Source organism: Leucoraja erinacea, chromosome 28 (assembly GCF_028641065.1).
Source record: "Leucoraja erinacea ecotype New England chromosome 28, Leri_hhj_1, whole genome shotgun sequence".
NCBI lineage: Eukaryota > Metazoa > Chordata > Chondrichthyes > Rajiformes > Rajidae > Leucoraja > Leucoraja erinaceus.
In genome coordinates this window covers 8293518-8318639 of record NC_073404.1, presented here as the reverse complement: position 1 = coordinate 8318639, position 25122 = coordinate 8293518, and the positions used below count along the sequence as shown (strand labels likewise).

The 25122-nt window shown below is 48.3% G+C and overlaps 1 protein-coding gene across 1 annotated transcript in view; it reads right to left on the bottom strand.

Annotated features, from left to right (window-relative positions):
- LOC129710561 (aldehyde dehydrogenase family 3 member A2-like) overlaps positions 1-25122 on the bottom strand; it is a 32630-nt gene that overhangs the window by 5691 nt on the left and 1817 nt on the right. The window contains exons 2-9 of the mRNA XM_055657645.1: positions 12374-12616; positions 11499-11730; positions 10484-10569; positions 9679-9887; positions 9002-9119; positions 7780-7921; positions 2607-2773; positions 1344-1443 (exon numbers count right to left, since the gene is read on the bottom strand). Coding sequence (XP_055513620.1) covers positions 1344-1443; positions 2607-2773; positions 7780-7921; positions 9002-9119; positions 9679-9887; positions 10484-10569; positions 11499-11730; positions 12374-12535 — 1216 coding nt within the window. The 5' untranslated portion in view covers positions 12536-12616. The remainder of the gene's footprint in view (positions 1-1343; positions 1444-2606; positions 2774-7779; positions 7922-9001; positions 9120-9678; positions 9888-10483; positions 10570-11498; positions 11731-12373; positions 12617-25122) is intronic.

The window sequence follows — 25122 nt, the reverse complement described above, 5'->3', positions numbered from 1 at the left end:
TTTCTCAGTTTTAAATGGCCTCCCCTTTATTCTTGGACAGTGGCCCCTGGTTCTCAATTCCCCCAACATTGGGAACATTTTTTTCTGCATCTAGCTTGTCCAGTCCTTTTATAATTTTATATGCTTCTATAAGAATCCCTCTCATCCTTCTAAATTCCAGTGAATACAAGCCCATTCTTTCCAATCTTTCATCATATGACAGTCCTGCCATCCCGGGAATTAACCTCGTGAACCTACGCTGCACTCCCTCAATAGCAAGGATGTCCTTCCTCAAATTAGGAGACCAAAACTGCACACAATACTCCAGATGTGGTCTCACCAGGGCCCTGTACAACTGCAGAAGGACATCTTTACCCCTATACTCAAATCCTCTTGTTCTGAAGGCCATTGGCTTTCTTCACAACCTGCTGTACCTGCATGTTTATTTTCAGATATGTAAAAGGGTTCAAAAATAAGCAGTATCCCAATATAGGTCAGTTATGTTGCATCCTTTAAACGGAGAGAGGCAGGGTACAAGTGCAAAGGTTATCTTCTGTTAAATAATAAATTGTAGCACTTTTCCATGTGAAAAAAGTCACCTTCCCTTTCTAATTCATCCGTCACTGTTGCTGCTCGAGGTATTCCAGGGAAGGAAACCTTTGAAAAGCTAGATTGTGAGAAAGCAATCTAATGAGCAGTTTTACAATGTAGATAGGGAAAGACAGCCGTTACCCATGGCAAGGTTCCATGAACAAAGGTGAGAAGAACGCTGTATCTCTAATTTAATGCATCACATCATTGATGACAATCAAAGACCAAGCCTACATCCTCAACTGAAACCGCTGAGGCACTAAGGTCAGTGCAGAAGTGGAAAAATTCAGCATGAATGTTCAGAGATACAGTGCGGAAACACAGACCCTTCGGCCCACCGAGTCCGCGCTGATCAGTCATCATCCACTACACTAACGCTATCCTACACGCCGAGGATAATTTACAATTTTTACCGAAGGCAATTAATCAATAAACATGTACGTCTTTAGAGTTTGGGAGGAAACCTGGAGCACCCAGAGAAAACCCACATGGTCACAGGGAGAATGTACAAACACCGTACAGCACAGAACAGTGCGGATTGAACCCGGGTCTCTGATGCAGTCAGGCAAAGAATTCTACCGCTGTGCCACCGTGCTGCCCAAAGAATGAGGTGAGTCTGTTTCTGTGTGATACACCTCTATGAGTCCGCTACTTCCTTACAGCTCCTGATCCCACCGCAGAGAAACCAGTTTGCTTTCCTTCCGTCTGTGGCGTGTTATGTTCGACCTACTGCGCAGTGCGGGCAGGAGGCAAAATGTACAAAGTGAACTCACCAACACCCCCGAATGGGAGAGTGTGTACGCTGTAGTGGATGAAGCAGTCATTGGCTGTTACACCACCGCTGGATGTCTCTGCAATCATCCTCTTTATCAACTACACAGAGAGGGAGGGAGAGAAAAACACAATTACAACAATGGCACAATAGTAGAGTTCCTGCCTCACAGCGCCAGAGACCCTGGTTCGATCCTGACTACGGGTGCTGTCTGGACAGAGTTTGTACGTTTTCCCTGTGATCGTGTGGGTTTTCTCTGGGTGCTCCGGTTTCCCCGCACACTCCACAGACTTACAGGTTTGTAGGTTAATTGGTTTCTATAAATTGTAAATTGTCCCTAGTTTGTAGGTTGTAGCTAGTGACAGACAGTCGGCTCGGACCCGGTGGGCGGAAGGGCCTGTTTCTGCGCTGTATCTCTCCAAAGTTATGTCCTTCCATTCGGTGAGAAAGAACCTGACCTGGAGCTGGTTGCCTCCCTGCAGTGGCAATGCTGAGATAAGGAACTGGAAGTGCATATCTAGTCCCTCAGACCAACACACAACACTGTCATAGAGGTTCATGCCATAGAGAGATATGGAGAAAGCTTCATCCCCAGAGCTATCGCTGCTCTGAACCGGCCCTGAGTGTCCCCCCACCCCCCCCACCCCCATGAACTTTCTCCCTCGGATGGTCACACATTGACCCGGCACAGACATATTTGCATATTTAGACTGTTTTACTGTTCTTTTTTTTAATAAATCATGTCTCTCAGGGTATCTAAATTTTAATAGTTTTTTAAGTTATGACTATCGGATGGAAGCTGCATACCAAATCTCGTTTGCACCTATGTGCAATGACAATAAAATAAATTATTATTATTATTATTATTTGATCCTGGTGGCCTATTTTTGAAAGATAATTAGAAAGCCTAGGGCCTTTCCTGTGCATTCTGTGTCGTATATCTAAACCTTGCTAAGCACTATTTGATTCCCGAGACACATACCGAGGTGTTGGGGCGGAGAGAGAACGTTTGCTCAGAGATCGGAGCATCTGGAAAGAAGGGAGAGATGGAGATGTTTAGAGGGGAAATTCCAGAGGTTGGGAGCTGGAGGCTGTGAATGGTGGAGCGATGACATTCAGGGATACACGAGAGACCAGAGATCCCGGAGGGTTGTGGGCTTGGAGGATGTTTTAACCGGGAAAACGTGGAAAGAGTTGCGAGCATTGATTATCTCTGGGCAGAGTGAGTCCAAGCACGGGCGTGGGTGGAAACAGCGAGCCTCACCTTCTTGTTGTGGGAGAAGACGTACAGAGCCAGAGGCTTGTCGCGCCGGCTGATGAAGGCGATGGCCTCGTCCACACCATTGACCGTGACGATGGGCAGCACCGGCCCAAAGATCTCCTCCTGCATGATCCTGGAGTCGGGATCCACATCCGTCACAATGGTGGGAGCTGAGCGAGGGAAGGAGAGACGGGAAGGATCATCAACAGAGTGAGGCGTTGGCCAGTTAGTCACGGGCCTGCCGGCTTTGTGTCCCTGCTCTCTGCCCATCGGCTGTGGGCCCAGTCCCTGCACTTCTCCACTCAGCACCTCCCCGTGCAGCTCGTGTCAGTTCATAAGTTCATTAGTTACAGGAGCGGAATTCATCCATTCGGCCCATCAGGTTTATTCAATCATGGCTGATCTATCTCTCCCTCCTAACCCCATTCTCCTGCCTTCTCCCCAAAACCCCTGGCAGCCGTACAAATGAAGAACGTGTTGTACGACCGGCAGACAGGCAGGCAGGCGACTGGAATGGGTCAGGTTCGGGTGTGGGGGCAACCAGGACCATCCTTCCCTCCCTCCCTCCCTCCACTCAAACCCCTGACCACAGTCACCAGGGCAAGGGCTGCCCCGGCCCATGGGTTGAGGGAGGGATGATGTACCGTTGCCGTGTCCCACCTCACTGCTTCCTCCCGCTGCCTCTAACTCTGTGCCCCTCCCCGTACCTGGTCCACAGCCCAGACCAACCTTACCCAGCACCCACCCAGCCGGCCCAAACCTGGGCCTGAGCCCGTCCCAGTCACACCCACAGCCAGGAGAAAGACCCTACGGCCATTTCTAAACCCCTGCCGATGAAATAAGGGCAGGAGATCTGGTCCTTGATTCCTCTACTCTTTGTAAACGACTCTGTGAATCTACACCATCATTCCTCTCTTCCCTCTCTCCTGTTCTAGATCATGTCATGCGATCATAAGTGATGGGAGAAGAATCGGCCGTTCGGCCCATCAAGTCTACTCCGTCATTCAATCATGGCTGATCTATCTCCCCCCCTCCTGACCCCATTCTCCTTTCTCCCGATAACCTCTGACAACCTCCTTCTCCTCCTTTCCTCCCTCTCCATCCCCTACCATCTCCTCTCTCTCCCACACTCTTTCTCTCTCCCCCCTCCCTTTCATCATGATTGCCCTCTCCCCCTTTCCTCCTCCCCTCCTCTCCTCTCTCTCCTTTTCCCTCCCTCCCTGCCCCCTCTCTCACCATCGCTCCATTTCACTGTATCCCCTTCTCTCCCTCCTTCCCCTCTCCCAGTCCATCTGGTGCTGCAGTTCAGGGGGTTAGAGGACAATGAAAGACTCCAGAGAGGGGAAGGGGCAGGGAAAGCCGGAATGAGAAACTACCTCTCACGGGAGGGGCTGAGAACGTAATGAAACAAGTAAAACAGCAGGAATTATTTATGGTTCCGTTCCATGACAGGACAGTGACCTCGCTGGTCAAAGTGTGAACTAAACTGAGATCTACTTGAACAGATATCATACATCATCCCACTGGTACATTGGCCCTTGTGATACACTGTCTGGCTGTGACAGGGTGGAGTGTAGTACTGTCAAGGTGTTGGTGAGGCCGCATTTCGAGTATTGTGTTCAGTTATGGCCACCCTGCTCTGGGAAGGATGTTCTTAAGTTGGAAAGAGTGCAGAGAATATTGCTAGGACTCATGAGCCTGAGCTATAGGGAAAGGTTGGGCAAGCTAGGAGCTTGTTCCTTGGAGGATGAGGGGTGATCTAATGGAGGCAAACAAGATCATGTGGAATAAATAAGGTGGATACACTGAGACTTTTACCCAGAGTAGGGGAATCAAGAACCATTGGATTTAGGTTTAAGGTGAGATGGGAACATTTCAATTGGAACCTCCAGAGGGCAAACTTTTCCACACAGCAAGTTTGGGGGGGTAGTCGCGTAGAAGGCAGCACTTTGTCCCCTTTTCAGGTAGGGGATATTTGTTTAAGGTGAGATGGGTTTCTAGGCAACTGTATTCTAGTGGGTCTAAACTGAGTGAAGAAGGTAGTTGAGGCAGGTACTTAACAACATTTTAAGGATCCATTTCTCTGTATCTCTAGTGTCTCTCCCTGACTCTGTTGTCTCCATGTCCATTTGGTGCTGCAGTTCAGGGGGTCATAGAGGACAATGAAAGACTCTGATAGCTCAGTCCATCATTTAGAATTTGAAGCGAGCCGTTGTCTCCAGAGAGGGGTTAAAAGGCTGGCAGTTTGTGGTTAAAGTTCCGGAATCGAAAGAAACTACCTCTCACGGGAGGAGCTGAGAACGTAATGAAACAAGTAAAACAGCAGGAATTATTTATGGTTCCGTTCCATGACAGGACAGTGACCTCGCTGGTCAAAGTGTGAACTAAACTGAGATCTACTTGAACAGATATCATACATCATCCCACTGGTACATTGGCCCTTGTGATACACTGTCTGTCTGTGACAGGGTGGAGTGTAGTACTGTCAAGGTGATGGTGAGGCCGCAGTTGGAGTATTGTGTTCAGTTATGGCCACCCTGCTCTGGGAAGGATGTTCTTAAGTTGGAAAGAGTGCAGAGAATATTGCTAGGACTCATGAACCTGAGCTATAGGGAAAGGTTGGGCAAGCTAGGAGCTTGTTCCTTGGAGGATGAGGGGTGATCTTATAGAGGCAAACAAGATCATGTGGAATAAATAAGGTGAATACACAGAGACTTTTACCCAGAGTAGGGGAATCAAGAACCAATGGATTTAGGTTTAAGGTGAGGTGGGAACATTTCAATTGGAACCTGGAGAGGCAACTTTTTCCACACAGAGGGTTTGGGTTTTATAGAACGAGCTGCCGGAGGAGGTAGTTGAGGAAGGTACTACAACAATATTTAAAGGACATTTGGACGTACTGTATCTCTAGTGTCTAAACTGAGTGAAGAAGGCTCATGAACTTAATGTTGTCTATCCATGTCTTCCAGTGGCGTTGCCTGACCCGCTACTCCAGCACTTTGTGTTCTCTGCAGGACCCTGCCCTTTCACAGGAAGGAGGCAATGAGAAATCTAAGAGCCTCCTGATAGCTCAGTCCATCATTTAGAATTTGAAGCAGACTGCCGTTGTCTAACAGATCCAGTGGCACCAGTTAAAAGGCTGAGGAGTTTGTGGTTATTGTTCCCCAATCAACTGAAAGGAATAAGTTGTCAAATCACTTATTTCATTGCTGGTTGGGGGCCCCTTGGTTTGCTATTCATTCCAACTTCACAATATCAACTGGTACTTATACAGTTCAAAGGCATTTCACAGATGACTGTTAACAAAATAGAGACACATCCCAGGTGATGGTTCCATGGTGACCATAGTGGGTTTTAAAGAGTTTGGAAAGGCAGAGAGGTTCGGAATGGAATGGAAGAGCTTGGAGTAACAGATGGGTCCCTTTTTGTTGGTTACGTCAAACGACACTTGTTCCAAACGTACACTGGCTCCATCCGCCAACTCTACATCCGCTACATCTACAACTGCATCGTGCAGAACTTGTTGATTTCATTAACTTTAATCTTCATTTTCACCCTGCTCTCAAATAAGAGAATAAAGATGGGTCCCGACCCGAAACGTCACCTCTCCATGTTTTCCAGCGATGCTGCCGGACCCGCTGAGTTACTCCAGCACTTTCGGCCTCTTTATGGGGTCAAAGTAGTTGGTCACGTGATGGTACTAATAACATTGGGAATGCTGGGCACCAATTTGGCGAGGAGGGGGGAGGATTGGAAAAGAAAACTGCAGGTATTAGAAATAGGAAATAATATCAGCAAATGCTAGAAACACTCATTAGGACAGGCAACGTCCATTGAAAGATTTGCAGAATTAATATTTCTGGTCTGAGAGCCTTCAGCACAACCACAGAATTGGGATGAATGCAGAGAGAGGTTGGATAGGGCTGGTAAGAGCTAGCAGGGGGAAAGAGTTATTTGCACTGGCTGTGCTGAAACGGGTACGGCTGGTGATTTTACAGGTGTGGAACAGGTAATCTGAGTCAGTGAGCAAATATATGCTCAGAAGTTTAACTCCAGCAACCACAAGCCTCGATGAATATACAGACTCTGTATCATCATATGCCAGCTTTAGTGAGGGCAGTTGCATTCCAACTAGGAGCCGCACCTCCACCGACTCCTCTGTCAAGCTTCTCAAGTTTGCGGACGACACAACCCTGATTGGACTGATCTAGGATGGGGAGGAATCTGCCTACAGACAGGAAGTGTCACAGCTGGCGTCCTGGTGTCATTGCAACAACCTGGAGCTCAATGCTCTTAAGACGGTGGAATCAGGCACGTGCCGTCAGGGTGGGCAACGTAAGCACTGCCGACCCTGACTAAAATTATAAACTGGTAATTACTAAATATAAATAGTAAAGGCATGGGAGAATTATGCCTATCTAAGAGATCGATCTCTTAGGTAGACATAATTCTCCGTGCCTTTCAACCGCAGCACTTATAACACTTGAAGGTCTGTGCAGTCCGGAAGCGAGCAAGTAAGATCATCTCTGCCCCTCTCACCCTGGCCACAAACTCTTTGAATCACTTCCCTCTGGAAGTCGACTCCGGACTGTCAAAGCTACCACAGCCAGACATAAAAACTGCTTTTTTTCCCACGAGTAGTAGCTCTACTCAATAATCAAAAATCTGTTGTCTCCTTTTGCTCTGGTATTTTATTTAATTCACATGTTTAATCAATAATGTTTTACTATTAATGTTTAATTGTTTATGTATCATTCATATCTGTCGCTGTATTTCATGTTGTCACTTGTGGGCAGAGCACCAAGGCAAATTCCTTGTAGGTGAATTCTCGGCCAATAAACTTATTCATTTATTCATTCAAATAGGGCACTGGCATTGTGTCCACCCTATTTGCTGTTAATGATTGCACTTTAACCACATGTGATTTTTTTCTATTACAAATCTCAAATTGTGGAGTAGAGGCAAATAAATAAACGATGGGTCTTTGTCCCAAACATTATGGAGGGCACTGTACATGGCTCGGAAAGGTTTAGAAGGATATGGGCAAACGTGGGCAGGTAGGACTAGTGTAGAACGGTCATGTTGGATGCCATGGACAAGTCAGGCTGAAGGGCCTGTTTATGTGCTGCATGACTATGACAATGGTTGTATGACCTCCCACAGATGCTGCACGTACCTATGTAGAGATCCTCTTCGTCGTTTTTACCGCCATACACCACATTCGCTCCCTCCAGCAAAGACATAATTCTCTGAAAATGGCGCTGATTGACAATTCGCCCGTAGTCCGGGGATTTCTGGGGATCGTTTCCGTAGAATTCCTGGAACAGAACGAAACAGGCAGATGAAGACGACACTTCAATGGGCATCCCATGCCAGTGTCTAATGCAAAGGGAGCTGTCCACAGGAGGCCAGGGCGGGGTAACGATAAACCATACCTCCCTCCATCCACATAACTGCTTGGTATGTTAGATGGGAGATAAAATGAGCGTTGCACACCTTGACCTTTTCATGGAACTTGCCGTCCACGATACATCCCCAGATGAAACGTGCAGATGGACGAGGATAAAAGCCCAAGGCTCCACGAGGGCCAAAATGACTGAGGAAAATATTTTGATCAGGAAGTTTGTTGGGGTTATCAGGCATAGAAATGTCTCTCAGTGGTTCGTGAATCTGAGGTCCATTTTAAAACCTGCCATCATTATGGGCTTACATTATATGCAACTCCAGTGCCATTATGTGAAGGCATTTTAGATTCTCACGTGGCATTGGCATTGGGTTTCTTGATTAATTATTAGCTTGAGTGTTTGTTAACATGTACATAGCTTATTACTGAACATGAAGTTAGTTATTGTCCTATAGCATAAGTGTGTATCGGTAGTTTAGATACTATTTTGGCATTGTGTTTGGTTTTCTTGGTTGAGTGCTTATCCTGGTGTTCTAGCACGTACTTATTGTTTTAACAGTAATGGACATCAGCACTCCCACCACCACTGAAATTGCCTCACAAGTTGCACGGCCATATCAATGGGCAGCCACTGGCTCAGGAGTAAGACAGTCACAAATTGCTGGAGTAACAGCGGGACAGACACTGTCTCTGGAGAGAATGAATGGGAGACGTTTCGGGTCGAGACCCTTCCTCAGACTGAGTCAGGGGAGAGGGAGTAAAGCCCAACATCCCGTCACCACAAAGTGAGCGTTCGTGCAAGAGGGCTGACCTTACCAGCAACTCCCACCCTCTGAGAATTAACAGAATGAAAATGTGGATGGGGAAACTGGGGATGGAGCCACTAGAACCCATTCACGTCCCATCAACAATCTCACTCGTCTTGTCAGACACGCAACGCCCTGGTGGCACTTTCCTCTTTCAGATGCCGACTGACTTTTCTCTTTGCACTCACTGTAATGGCGGTGACGATCTTCTTCACTACTTGGTCTTGGATGTTTTCACTGCACAGGATGTAGTCGGGGGCGATGCAGGTTTGGCCGCAGTTGGTGTATCGGCCCCACGCTATACGTCTGGAAAGGACAGACCAGTGGTTCACAGGCCGCCAAAATGAGATGCCACAAAATTCACCCTCTGAAATGTTTAACTGTGACTGTTCACCCCTCCATAACGTATCTGTTATGTATTACCCGGAACAACAACAACAACAGAATAAGTGATTTAACCGTAATTTACTAATTAACTTCAAAACTTGGTACATCAACAATGTGACATGTATAAAATGGCAGCAGCCTTTCAGGCTGTGTCCCGCACAAGTCCTGTGTCACCGTCATCTGGTGTTCCTAACATACCGCACACATGTGTACAGCCGTGACGCTCCCTGCCAGCACACATGCGAGTAAGATGCCGGCACACATGCGTGAAAGTTAACACGGATGGCTCCGTTTCCTTCGTTCCCATGCTGTTCCCATGCCCAGCTATGGAACCTTCATGGGAATTTATAAGGGCTTCTCTGCTGTCTCCTCTCAGCTGCTGCATTTTATCTATGCAGAGCTGTCTCTACAGTAACACAAGTGTGACATCTTCCACCCCCCCCCCCTCCCCTCCCCCCCCCCGCGACAAGAGGCCAACCTGCAGGCAACGTCCAGATCGCAGTCCGTGTCCACGTAGCAGGGACTCTTGCCGCCGAGCTCCAGGGTGACGGGCGTCAGGTGCTTGGCGGCAGCCTCCATGACAATCCTGCCGACAGCAGCGTTGCCCGTGTACAGGATGTGGTCAAACCGAATGCTCAGTAGCTCCGTGGCCTCCTTCACTCCTCCATTGATGACGGGGTAGAGCTCCTTGAAGAAAGAGGACACTCAGTTAGAAACACAGACAATAGGAGCAGGAGCAGGCCATTCGGCCCTTTGAGCCAGCTGATCATCCAAAATCAGTATCCCGTTCCTACTTTTTCCCCATATCCCTTTAGCCTTAAGAGCTAAATCTAACTCACTCTTGAAAACATTCAGTGATTTGGCCTCCACTGCCTTCGGTGGCAGAGAATTCCACAGATTCACAACTCTCTGGGTGTAAAAATGTTTCCTCGTCTCAGTTCTAAATGGTCCAACCCATATTCTTAGTTTAGTTTAGAGATACAGTGCGGAAACAGGCCCTTTGGCCCACCGAGTCCGCGCCGATCTACGATCCCCACACACTAACAATATGCTACACACACTAGGGACAATTTAAACTTATACCAAGTCAATTAACCTACAAACCTGCACGTCTTTGGAGTGTGGGAAGAAACCGAAGATGTCAGAGAAAACCCATGCAGGTCCCGGGGAAGGCGTACAAATTCCGTACAGACAGGATCGAACTGGGGTCTCTGGTGCTGCAAGGCAGCAACTGCGCCACCGTGCCATCGTCAGTGCAGTGGCCCCAGCCCGGCTACACTCACCTTGTCCAGGTACTGAGGGAGGAGCTGGGCCAGGAGTTCTGCCGTGTTCCCACTCACTTCCGACGGCTTCACCACCGCCGCGTTTCCTGGGAGCGGGAATGGAACACCGAGTATTACACTGAGATTACGGCATCAGATCTGGCCTTTCGGCCCCACCGGGCCATGCTGGCGTTGCTGCTACACTCAAGCCCCCTCCCACACGTCCTTCTTTTACTTCCTCCAGCTGCTGTTCCCCAAGATTCTGCTTAAGGCATCACTTCCATCCACCCCAACACTCCCAGTGGTGCGGAACTCCAGGACCCTCCCCACCCCACACCTGGTTCTTTCCCCACATACCCTGCCCCACCACACCCAGCTCCTCCCCCCACACCCTGCCCCCCACACCCAGCCCTCCCCCCCCCCCCCCACACCCGCCGTTACCCCCCCCCCACCACGCCCAGCCCTTCCCCCCCCCCCCCCCCCACCTCTACTGTCCTGTCTGGGAGTTTGTGCATAACATTTATTAACATCTATCATTTATTTTGAATTGACATCCTCTGGTTTGAGTCTCCGGGTGAAATAGACGTGTCCACAGTGTACTGAGACAAACAAGGCTGTCTCTCTGCTCAACCTCTGCGCCACTGCAGAAGTGCGGACATGACACTGGGGTTCGGGAGGGGGAGGTGCAGCCTCGGGAATCAGCCACGGTTCCTACTCCTGATCCCCATCCTGGTCGGATTTCCCAGATCCCGGATGAGTGCAGGAGAGTGAACCGGCATTCCCAGGGGATGGCAGCTCCACACGTGGGTGGAACGGCCCCACAGCCCACTCTCTTCCCACCAGAGAGCCCAGGACGTTGGTCTCCGGAGCACCCAGCACCGCGGTCCCAACACGGAACGTCACCTCCTGGACCAAAGACTGACACAACTGCAGAATTTCTACGGAAGTTAAGACTGAAACCCCGGGCAGGACAGAGAAGACGCTTCACTCCTCATCGAGGGTAATGTTACGGGTGAGGAAATAAAGGGGAACATACCTGCCGCGATGGCCCCAACTAACGGCTGCAGCACCAGGGCCAATGGGTAGTTCCAGGCCCCAATGATAAGAACCACACCAAGAGGCTGGCGGTGAATGTACACAGTGTCCATCATGGTCATCATGCTCTTCGACATGTGCTCTGGCTCCATCCACTCGGGCAGCTTGTTTATGGCCACGGTTATTTCATTTAGAATACCCACCGTTTCATAAATGTCCACCGCAAATGCATTCTGCAAATTCAGACAGGAGGGAAGTCTTTAAAAAATAATAATCTTTTCCTTTTCCTATTCCCTTCTTTTGCTCGGGGCAGGGGAAGGGAAAGGGGGGGGGGGGGGGAGGGAGTTGGGGGGTTGGCGTGGGCAGGGAAATTTCTTGGGTATTGGGTATCTCCCACTTTGGAAAAAAGCAGGGGAGGGCAAGGTCTCTTCAAGGTTTGGTGCAGGTGAGGGTCGTCGGTGGTGGAGGCGATTGCAGGTGAGGTTGTGCGGGCCGGTGGCGGCGGCAGAAGGTCTGTCATGGAAGCTGGAGCGAGCCGGGAGTTGGTGTGGGGGGCAGACGGAGCAGCAAGCTGGGGAGGCAGAGAGAGTGGGGCGCAGTGCGAGGGTACAAGCGGCCAGGGATTCGGCACGAGCCAGGGATGGTGTCGACAGCTCAAATCGGTCATGAAGAGGTCCATTAAAACGAGGGTATACAGTGTTGGCATTCAAGGAATGGGTGTGATATATAGATGCAACAGGGCAGGAAATGGCAGAGAATGAGAAAAAAATCAATCCCCTCTCGCTTCTGAATGAGATCATCATCCTACTGAAGGTGCAGACACCCCTCAGGGTGATGAGGACCTTCAGATCGCGTTTGGGGAACTTTATTTCCAACCTTGTGCAGGTCCTTCTGCAGCGCCTCCAAGATTAGATCCTTCTTCTCCGTCAGCATCTTCTCCATGGCCCTCAGCTGCTGCAGGCGGAATTCCAGTGGGCGGGTTTTGCCCAGGTTGTAGGCAGCTCGAGCACCGGCCACCACGGTCTGTATCTCCTCCATGGTGGGCCTCCGCTCACACGGAACAACAGCAAGATGTCTCCTCAGCGACCCCACGGACACGGAGCAAGGCCTGGACAAAATCTGAACAGAGAACAGGTCCTGTGTTAGAGTGGAGGCGCAGATGCTGGAGTCTGAAGCAAAATACAAATCCAAATTCACCGAATTCATTCAAATGGATATTGAGGGAATCAAGGGATTTGGTGAAAGCAGAGGAAAATGATGGAAAGATAGATGATCAGCCATGATCTTGATTAACGATGGCGCAGGCTTGAGAGACCGAAAGGTCTACTTCAGATCTATTTTATTATTTAGTTTGGAGATACAACATGGAAACAGGCCCTTCGGCCCACCAAGTCTACGCCAACCATTGATCACCCTTTCACACTAATTCTACATCATCCCACTTTCTCATTCACATCCTCCACACTCAGGACAATTTGCAGAGGCCCAATTAATCCACAAATCTGCACGTCTTTGGTGTATGGGAGGAAACCCACGCGGTCACAGAGAAAATGTGCCACAGCCAACACAAACAGTAAGGATCAAATCCAAGTCCCTGGTGCAGTGAGGCAACAGTTCTATCAATTACTGTATGTTCCTACGCATGAAGAAAGGACAAGGTTTAAATTCACGAGTATGCTGGATTTTGTTGTCAAATAATAAAGAAGCACCTTATCCAGGAAGGTGATTATCACAAAATAAAAATAGTATCGTAGGCAGTTAGCAATGGATCATTCATATTTCAGCTGGTAGACTTTATCACAATAAACCAACGTGACAGTATACAAAGTTCTGTTGCTGATTCATTGGTCTTGTCATGCACTCTTGTGCAAATCTGACCTTTCCTCCTCCAACTCACCTACCATCCTCGTAATCAATCTGACAAGCTTTCCTATAGAGTCAACGTGGAAACAGGCCCTTCGGCCCACCGAGTCCGTGCCGACCAGTGATCCCCACACACGAACGCTGTTCTACACACGCAAGGGGCAGTTTACAATTATCCCAAGCCAATTAACCTACAAACCTGTACGTCTTTGGAGTGTGGGAGGAAACAGGAGATCCTGGATAAAACCTACGCAGGTCACGGGGAGAACGTACAAACTCAGTACAGACAGCACCCGTAGTCAGGATCGAACCCGGGTCGCTGGCGCTGTAAGGCAGCAACTCTACCGCTGCGCCACCGTGGTGCCCGTGAAAACCTTTCTTCCCAACCCGAAATCTCACCCATCCTTTTTCTCCAGCGATGCTGCCTGATCGGCTGAGTTACCTTGTGTCTATCTTTGATCGCATTTGCACTTTGGGTACCCCTGGCCTTGCCCTACCAGTGTCACTCTCATCACCTTGTCCAGCTCACCCTTAACCTCCCGACATCTTAACACAAATTTGTTTTCAATGGGTCTTCCACTTGGAATGTTAACTCTGTTTCTCTCTCCACAGATGCTTCCTGACCCACTGAGTGGTTCCGGGACTTAATGTTTTCTTTTTATTTCAGATTTCCAGCATCTGCAGTTCTTTTTTATAATTTATTTACAGGTAAGAGTCCCAGTACAATTACTTTCTCTTTCTATAGTTGAAGGTATGTGGCTTATCATGCGTGACTAAACAAGTATAAAAGGACCACACATAATCAATTTAAGAAGCGAATGAATTACTTATTTGGAATTTCTTGTAGCAAAGTCATCCTAAGTTATCCAAGTCACACTTGTGTTCACTTTCCAGCCAGAAATTGACAGATATGCTCCAGCACACATTTCCAACTGTGCGTTTCCGTGTCTCACAACAAAGGGCGGCACAGTGGCGCAGCGGTAGAGTTGCTGCCTCACAGCGCTTGTAGTGGCAGAGACCCGGGTTCGATCCTGACTACGGGCGCTGTCTGTACGGAGTTTGTACATTCTCCCTGTGACCTACGTGGGTTTTCTCAGAGATCTTCAGTTTGCTCCCGCATTCCAAAGATGTACCGGTTTGTAGGTAAATTGGCTTGGTATAAGTGTAACTTGTCCCTAATGTATGTAGGAAAGTGTTTGTGTGTTGAGATCGCTCGTCAGTGCAGACTCGGTGGGCCGAAGGGCCTGTTTCTGTGCTGTATCGCTAAACTAAACTAAACTAATGGGGCTAATGAATTGATGCATCATCTGTTATCCGAGAACCAAAACAATGGGAAAAAATGTAAAGATTTTCTTCCTGGATCGCAGAAGGCGGAAGGGATGAGATAGAAGCGTATACAATCATGAGAGGCGAAGATAAGGTGAAAAGCCAGAACCTTTCCGCTGGGTTGAATGAGCTAAGCTGGAAGGTACAGCATTAAGGAGAAAGTTTAAATAGGGTTCGTAGACTTGTAACAGCTATAAATTCAAGGACTTTTCAAGGTCTAAAAACCCAATTTTCAAGGACCAAAATCTGGACTCTACCAAGGATCACAAGCTTGCCCACCTCCAGACTGGTCCCTCCACCGACACTCCTCGACTCGACCGTCCGCCGGCCCTGAGCTCTACCGCTGGACTGCAGCGCCGCCTGCCCGACCACCACGAGGCCGAGATGGCAACCACGAGGAGCAGCAACAACATCCACCGCCTCTCCGACCCTCACCGCCTTCCCGGCCAAACCCAGGCCCGGACCACCGAAACTGCCGCCTCCGGCTGCCGACTCTCACCGCCTCCCCGGGGTCACTGCTGCCGTTGTCGGGGGGCTACCGATGCTGCTGCCGCGAACCCGTATCTCTACTCCAGCCCCTCATGGGCCTCCACCAGCGACTACCGACCGTCGCCTCTCCACTGGCCACCAGCGAGCCAGAGGCGTCATTTCACAAGAGTTCCAGACTCAGCACCAGACCCACAACCTCCACGATGCAGACAGCACGTGGTTTGGCTCTGCTGGGTCCTACTTCTCCCCCCGACCCCCCTCCTACAAGGGAACCGCAGTAGTGATGGATCTTCTCCTTCCCCCTCTTTTAACCAGGTTACCCCGACCACACACCCGCTAGTTAAAATTCCTCGCTGTTTATTTTGGTTTTGTTTTTTTTACAGATGTGCCGGAGCGGTGCTCCAGTGAACTCCGGCAGCACCCCATCACTGGACACCATCTTCCCTCTCTTGTCATCTGAAAACAAGGGTTAAGAACATAGGAAAAACACTGCACTGTCAACATTGTGAACCAGGCAGTGGGAATGTAAAAGCAAAAGTAAAAGCGAGAAATGTGGACCAGATGCATCATTTCAGTCTGAAGGCCATTTATCCACAGGATGTGGCTGCTGCTGTCAAGATCAATATTTAATACACATCCTAAATGTCTTTAAGATCTGCAAGATCACTTCAAAAGCTCAGTGGGTACAGGGTCACGGCAGCCAGTGGCGTAGGGTGGGTTTTGAGCGCCCGGGGCAGTTTAAAGTTTTGCGCCTCCTCATTAGCGGGGGGGGGAAGAAGGGGAGGGGGGGGGGGGGGGGGGGGGGAAGGGGGATGGGGAAGGGGGAAGGGGAAGAAGGGGAGGGGAAAGGGAAGGGGAAGGGGAAGGGGAAGGGGAAGGGGAAGGAACACGTTTTTGGTCTCTTCCTTCGGGGGATGCGACTTCTTTTGTCGTATCCCCCGTCTCCGCCTGCGCCGAGGCCTAATGGCGGAGCTGGCGGCCTCGGAGCTGGGGCAGAGGCAGCAGCGACCAGAACTAAGCGGGGACAGCGGCAGCGGTGGCCTGGCCACGGAGCGGGGACAGCGGCAGGCCACCCGGCATCAGAGCTGGGACGGCGGCAGCAGCTGGGACGGCGGCAGCAGCAGCAGCCACAGCGGTGGCCTGGCCACGGAGCGGGGACAGCGACAGCGGCGGCCTGGCCTCGGAGCTGGGGCGGTGACCTGGCCTCGGAGCTGGGGCGGTGACCTGGCCTCGGAGCTGGGGCGGTGACCTGGCCTCGGAGCTGGGGCGGCGGCCTGGCCTCGGAGCTGGGGCGGCGGCCTGGCCTCGGAGCGGGGGCACGTTCCGGCGGCAGTGACCACTCGACCCGACCGTGGGCCCAGTGGACGACAGCGGTTTTTATACTCACAGCTCCAGGTCACCCCTCCTCGCTCCAACGGTTCCCCGGGCCTCTTAATTTTATTTAAAAAATTTATCCAACAATTTTTTTGCGCCCCTAAAAATTTAGCACCCGGGGCAACCGCCCCTCTGGCCCCCCCCCCACGCTACGCCACTGACTGCAGCCCAGAAATCTACAGAAGATAGTTGCTCCAACTTGCGAACCACACAGGCTTTACAAGAGTTACATCCACAATTATAAATACTATTTCTGTTTTGAATTTTGTTTGATAAGAAGTAATATGTCCCATCCAACTTCAGAGTGTTATTTGTTCAGAAATTTCATACTTTCCTTCTGCAAGGGATGCCGTTCGGCCAATTGGGGTACACACAGCCTCTCTAGGCAACTGCTTCAATCCCATTCCCAAAGTATTTACCTGTAACTTATTCTCTCTCACGTAGCCATTAACTGCTTCTGATGCCACTACTCGAGACAGCATGCGTAATCTGTCCATTTCCCTCCACAGCTGCTGCCTGAACCGCTGAGCTCCTCCTACACGCTGAGCTCCTCCTCCATCAGTCTGAAGAAGGGTTTCGGCCCGAAACGTCGCCTATTTCCTTTGCTCTATAGATGCTGCTGCACCCGCTGAGTTTCTCCAGCATTTTTGTGTACCTTCGAGCTCCTCCTACACTTTGTGATTTGCTCAATTTTTAAATATGTTAGTTGAGGATGGGTATTCCATGAGGCACTTGGAAGAATGTCGTTAACTGGCAATATGGGGCCTGGGTTTAATGTCTCATTTGAAAGATGGCGCATATATATAATCATATTACAATTACAGCTCGGAAACAGGCCAACTCGGCCCTTCTAGTCTGTGCCGAACACTTATTCTCCCCTAGTCCCATCTACCTGCATTCAGACCATAACCCTCCATTCCTTTCCCGTCCATAAACCTATCCAATTTATTTTTAAATGATAAACCTGGATCTCTGGTGCTGTAAGGCAGCACCTATTGCTGCACCACTGTAACGCCCTTAATGCTCTCAAGACAACTGCATCAATCCTATTCCCAAAGTGTTTCCTTGTGACTTATTCTCTCTCACATGTCCATTAACTGCTTCTGATGCTCCTACACAAAGGAGTAACTTAAGGGCCTGTCCCACTTTACAATTTTATGAGCGACGACTGGCGTCAGTGACTGACGCCCGATGTCGCCTAAAAGCCGTCAAGAAGTACGGCAGGATACGACACAGCCGCGTCAAGGCAGGACACTCCGCATCACCATGCATCACCAATCACTACCTGCCACACTACAAACCGCATTGAAGATCCCAGCAACAAGTACCAAAAGACCATCTAATCGTTGATACACATAAGAAGAAGGGTCTCGACCTGAAACGTCACCCATTCCTTCGCTCCAGAGATGCTGCCTGTCCCGCTGAGTTACTCCAGCATTTTGTATCAACATGCAATATATATTCTCCCAGCTCCAGCTGAGAACAGCAGCAAAAACAGTTAAGTAGCCAAATGAAATTAAAACCATATCATTCCTCTCGAATGGAAGATCAGCAATGATTGAATGGCAGAGTAGACTTGATGAGCTGAACAGCCTATTTCTGCTCCTATAATTTATGAACTTGTAAATGACTGGGCACTGGTGATTATCCTGAGAGACCACGTTATTCCAGATTACCAAATCAAGTCAAGTCAAGTCAAGTTTATTTGTCACATACACATACGAGATGTGCAGTGAAATGAAAGTGGCAATGCTCGCGGACTTTTGTGCAAAAGACAAACAACAAAACAACCAAACAAATTATAAACACAATCATAACACACATATTCTTTTACATAATAAATAATGGAAGGAAAAACGTTCTGTAGAGTTAGTCCCTGGTCCCTACCATCGGTTAGGTCTGATTTATTTTATTTGAGATGATATCCAACCCAGCCAGAAACAGGAATTTAGCAAATCAAAGCGTTCGTCAACTCCTCTTTCACTGGTTCACTGGTCTCCTAAAAACAAACGAACTCCTGACCTTTAAACTGTCCTTGCCAGACCTGAAGTTCGAACCTTGCTCCTACCCAACCTAAAGAAATAAGCGAGTTCAGTATTCTGACTGCGCATGCCCAGGTCAAAGGTCATTTATGCATAAACAGCCCTGGAAAGCAGTGGAGCAGTGGATCTATATTTCTTCCGTTTTTTCCAACTTTGATTCTTCTCGGTTTGGTGAGTGAGCGAGATCGTGCTCGTCCGCGGTCGGTGTCGGGTCTGTTGAGTTGCTGCTGGGCTGTCCCTGTCCCCATCCGGGGTTGGCTGAAGAATTCCATTGCCTTTCACTATTCTGCTAATTTCAAGGCAATGGAATTCTTCAGCCAACCCCAGCAACAACTCAACTGACCCGGGCCCGACACTGACCACGGACAAGCATGATCTCGCTCACTCACCAAAGCGTAGAGCAATAAAAGCATAAAGCAATAAATAAAACCACCAACCATTCCTTTTATTATCTTTTCAATCTCCGGGAAATCATTGAGTCCACAAGTATCTACAATTGATTACTTCAAACATGATAGCTAATCAAACCCAGCGACAACAGCCTCTCGAAATTAAACGCAAATGTAACAAAAATCATGTGCTGATAATTTCGTTTGTTTTAATGATACAGCACGGAAATAGGCCAAGTCCACGCGACCATCAGTCACCAGCTCACACTAGTGCTATGTTATCCCACTTTCACATTCACTCCCTGCACACTCGGGGCAATTTACAGAGAGCTAATAAACCTACAAACCCCCACGTCTTTGGGATGTGGGAGGAAACCAGAGCACCGGGAGAAAACCCACGCGGTCACAAAATGTGCAAATCCCACACAGACAGCAACCAAGATCAGGATTGAACTCAGGTCTCTGGCATTCTGAGGCAGCAGCTCTACCAGCTGCCACCATAATCTGAACTAGAAACAAAAATGCTGTAAACATTTGGTGGGTCAGGCACCATCTTTTCAGGTTTTTTTTAGTTACAGGGTAGAAACAGGCCCTTTGGCCCAGCGAATACACAGCGACCAGCAATCCCCATACACCAGCACTATCCTACACACTAGGGACAATTTACAGTCTTCATCAAAGCCAATTAGCCTAAAAACCTGTACGTCTTTGGAATGTGAGAGGAAACCAGCGAACCCGGGGAAAACCCACGCAGGTCACAGGGAGAACATACAAACTCCGTACAGACTGCACAATAAGTCAGGATCGAACCCGAGTCTCTGGGGCTGTAAGGCAGATACTCTACCACTGCGCCACTGCTGCCATATGCCGGAGCAGAAGGCAGAATATTTCTGGTGGTGGAATCTTGATGGAAATGGTGAGAATCGCAAAGAATGCTCTGTTTAATGTTATGGCTGATGGAGTGGAAGATGATGGGAAGCTCTATCCTAGCTTTGACCAGGACAGGGTGTGAGAGCAAAGGTGTGGGCAATAGATAAGATTCATTTAAAGACTCTGTCAATTGTGGTTAAGGGTCAGCAATGGTTCAAGACGAAAGATCTGAGATGCCTTTGTGGAAAGTGTCACCACTGACACAAATGCCAGAAGAAAGCAGAGGCGCTTAGAACATCAATAGGATTAAAAGGAGTTCTTACAGGAGTTAGGGAGTTACAGGGAAAGTGTAGTTGTGATGGTGGTGGTGAATCTGTGGATTTCTTTGCCACAGAAGGCTGCGGAGACCATGTCAGTGGGTATATTTAAGGCAGAGATAGATAGATTCTTTATTAGTACAGGTGTCACAGGTGGGGAGAAGGCAGGAGATTGGTGTTAAGAGGGAGAGATGGATCAGCCATGATTGAATGGCGGAGTAGACTTGATGGGCCAAATGGCCTAATTCTACTTGTATCACTTATGACCTTAAACAGGTGGACATGGAGAGATCCAGAAAGGAAAGGGTTAGAGATGAACTATGTGGTAAGAACAAGATGGAATTTGGCAGAAAATGTAGTGACATTATTGAGTTCTGTTTTAGTGTAGGAAGCAGCAGTAACAGAAAGGTCAATGCACTGGAGGAAGAGTTAAGGGAGGGGGCCTTAATAGGACGGAAGCAAATAATATCCCACAGAAGACAAGTGCCCTTATGCAAGTTCCCTTGGTTATATCTTTGGTCTGGAGAAAGCGAGTGGGAATGAAGAAATTGTTCAGCAGCGGGGGGGACAAATTCAGCCAGGGGGTGAGTGCACAGGAGATTGTGAATTGGCTGGTACTCCACTACAATTACAATTTTGGGGAAGTGAGAGGCAATGGTTTCGCTGACAATATAAATTGCAGTTTTCAGAATGCAAATCAAGAATTGGGATCTTTCCCCAGAGTTTTGTCTCGGGCCAACAAACCAAAGGAGCTGAGCGTGTCTTAAGAAAGGGGAAGTCAGGGGACCACGTGCCAGATTTGATTGGTAGGACGGCCGTGGAGAGAGTTAGTTGCTTCAAATTTCTGGGCAATAACATCATCTTGGGTGACTCAATCTGGGCTCAGCACAAAGATCTAATGATGAAGGAGGCATGTCAGTGCTTCCGCTTTCTTGGAAGTTCAAAAAGATTTGACAAGTTACCAAATATAACACTGCAGCTGATTGCACAGAGAGTTGTGAAACTGTGGAATTCTCTGCCACAGAAGGCAGTGGAGGCCAATTCGCTAGATGCATTCAAGAGAGAGTTAGATATAGTTCGAAGGGCTGATGGAATCAAGGGATATGGGGAGAAAGCGGGAACGTGGGTACTGATTTTGGATGATCAGCCATGATTATATTGAATGGTGGTGCTGGCTCGAGGGGCCGAATGACCTACTCCTGCACCTACTTTCTATGTTTCGCCTGGTGCGGCAATTCCAACACACAGGAATACGAGAGCTGCAGGGAGTGGTGGACCCGCCCCACCATCTAAAGCATCTACCTACCAGGCACAACCTCAAGTAAGCCTCTATCGTCACAGATTCTCACCATCCACCTCTTCTCACTGCTACCATCAGCCAGGATGATGACGATATTTTATTGTCACTTGTACCTTGGTACAGTGAAATTCTTCGTTTTTGCATACAAAGTACACAACAGAGTCGCCACAAAGACTTCGACAAAGTTACAAAAAGTACTCATCCCGTTTGTCCCCCACCCCACTCATCCACCCGCCCACCGTCTCACAGTCCCACTTTGTTCTCAGTGGCCCTTGTACGATGGATAGGCAGAAGCCTGAAGTCCAACACCACCAGGTACTGGAACAGTTACTTTTCTACAATAACCATCAGGTCTTGAACTGACCTGCACAACCATAATCCTACCTCGGCAACGGAACACTATACGCCACACCTTGCTCCACCACGGGTTTGTTGGCTAAATGTATATTTAATATCTTGTTTTCTGCAATTTTTTATTTTCACTGTCTTGCAGAATTAATGCATAATGCATGTTTTCATGTGTTACCCCACAGTGATGTTGCTGCAAGCAAGATTTTCACTGTACTTTTACCTCACAGACCATGTGCAGATAGAGGGCAATAAACTTGATTTAAACTGGCGTTAGTCAAGAGGAGAGGTGAATGGGAAGAATCCCTATCAAAGATGCGACGCCTATGCATGTTCCCCAGAGATGCTGCCTGACTCCAGCACTTGATGTCACCATTAACATCTCCTTACAGCACCAGGCACTGGGGAGCTGACCAGAGGCAGAGGTTGGAGCGGTAGTGAGCTCAGACAGGCCGCGACTTACCGCTGCAGCTACGGGAGCGCGGTCAGTCAGCGGGCCAGGCCAAGTCTTCTCTGGGGGCACTCATCTGCGTGCTCCCGGTGCGCGTCCTCGCTTCATGCGCGGTCCCGCGGCTCCACGACACACACAACGTGGCGAATACGCAGCGACCGCCACTATCCTACACACTAGGGACAATTTACAGTCTTCATCAAAGCCAATTAGCCTAAAAACCTGTACGTCTTTGGAATGTGAGAGGAAACCAGCTAACCCGGGGAAAACCCACGCAGGTCACAGGGAGAACATACAAACTCCGTACAGACTGCACAAGTAGTCAGGTTCGAACCCGAGTCTCTGGGGCTGTAAGGCAGATACTCTACCACTGCGCCACTGCTGCCATATGCCGGAGCAGAAACAGAATATTTCTGGTGGTGGAATCTTGATGGAAATGGTGAGAATCGCAAAGAATGCTCTGTTTAATGTTATGGCTGATGGAGTGGAAGATGATGGGAAGCTCTATCCTAGCTTTGACCAGGACAGGGTGTGAGAGCAAAGGTGTGGGCAATAGATAAGATTCATTTAAAGACTCTGTCAATTGTGGTTAAGGGTCAGCAATGGTTCAAGACGAAAGATCTGAGATGCCTTTGTGGAAAGTGTCACCACTGACACAAATGCCAGAAGAAAGCAGAGGCGCTTAGAACATCAAAAGGATTAAAAGGAGTCCTTACAGGAGTTAGGGAGTTACAGGGAAAGTGTAGTTGTGATGGTGGTGGTGAATCTGTGGATTTCTTTGCCACAGAAAGCTGCGGAGACCAAGTCAGTGGATATATTTAAGGCAGAGATAGATAGATTCTTGATTAGTACAGGTGTCAGAGGTTATGGGGAGAAGGCAGGAGATTGGTGTTAAGAGGGAGAGATGGATCAGCCATGATTGAATGGCGGAGTAGACTTGATAGGCCGAATGGCCTAATTGGGATCTTTCCCCAGAGTTTTGTCTCGGGCCAACAAACCAAAGGAGCTGAGCGTGTCTTAAGAAAGGGGAAGTCAGGGGACCACGTGCCAGATTTGATTGGTAGGTCGGCCGTGGAGAGAGTTAGTTGCTTCAAATTGCTGGGCAATAATATCATCTTGGGTGACTCAATCTGGGCTCAGCACAAAGATCTAATCATGAATGAGGCATGTCAGTGCTTCCGCTTTCTTGGAAGTTCAAAAAGATTTGACAAGTTACCAAATATAACTCTGCAGCTGGTTGCACAGAGAGTTGTGAAACTGTGGAATTCTCTGCCACAGAAGCCAGTGGAGGCCAATTCGCTAGATGCATTCAAGAGAGAGTTAGATATAGTTCGAAGGGCTGATGGAATCAAGGGATATGGGGAGAAAGCGGGAACGGGGTACTGATTTTGGATGATCAGCCATGATCATATTGAATGGTGGTGCTGGCTCGAGGGGCCGAATGACCTACTCCTGCACCTACTTTCTATGTTTCGCCTGGTGCGGCAATTCCAACACACAGGAATACGAGAGGCTGCAGGGAGTGGTGGACCCGCCCCACCATCTAAAGCATCTACCTACCAGGCACAACCTCAAGTAAGCCTCTATCGTCACAGATTCTCACCATCCACCTCTTCTCACTGCTACCATCAGCCAGGATGATGACGATATTTTATTGTCACTTGTCCCTTGGTACAGTGAAATTCTTTGTTTTTGCATACAAAGTACACAACAGAGTCGCCACAAAGACGTCGACAAAGTTACAAAAAGTACTCATCCCGTTTGTCCCCCACCCCACCTGCCGAGTTCCTCCATATGCTCTCTCCTTTGCGTGTTGTAATTGGCTGTTGGAGTACAAAATATAGTAATATATATATATATATATATATATATATATAATCTATAGTATATACAGCCAGCAGATTGCGGCCCTCTAAAGAAATAAGAAGAAAGTTGTCAGAAGGATGTCTGAAATACTAGGTAAAATATATTTCAAAAAATTGAAACATCTTAATTTACACTTGTGTCAGGATATGGCGATTGCATTCAAATAGTGACATTGCTCATGGCTGCAGGGTAACTCATTTTTCTAAGCAGGTAATTTCATCACATTGAATATTTTTTGTAACATTAGTTCAACAGTAGATGCACCTACTCATGTTGGAAAGGTAGTTCCAGTGCCACCTGTCCTCATAATGCATTTCGTTGTCTCTGTACTGTACACTGACAATGACAATAAATTGAATCATTTCATTTCATTTTTTTTTTCATAATAGGCATCAAAAATGTGTCTATAAATCAACTTTCGTGACCCATGTCTCGGATATACATTAAATTTTGCACAGATTTAGATAAAATATAATTGAGAAGGAAGTCATAACTAGTCAGTGCCAAACGTTGCACAGTAATTAATTAAACTTATTAGTAAATGATATCAAAAAAGTAAGTGCCATCTAGTGTCCAATGCCCATATTACATCATGGGAAGCCTATTTCCGTGTTGCAGTCTATTGAAACCATATATAATTATACCATCTATATATATATATGACGTGAATATGACTGTAATCATATATAATTATGTATAATTATATTATATAAAAATAATATAATTAATATGAATGTATGTGTTTTTTGACTGAGACTGCCGCAGAGGTCCGACTCCTGAACCAGCCTAATTAATGGGTGAGGGCAGTTTTTCTGGGTTCCCCCATTTACTGAACCCCACTGACTGCCAGTGTGCAGAGTGGGGGTCACGGCCACAGTGTGACTGTGGCAGTGCCAGGCTGGGGGAAGGCTAAGGCACTGAAAGGAAAATGCCTAACTCTATTCTAACCCTAACTCACCCCCCCCCCCTTCCAGAGCTGCCCACGGCTGG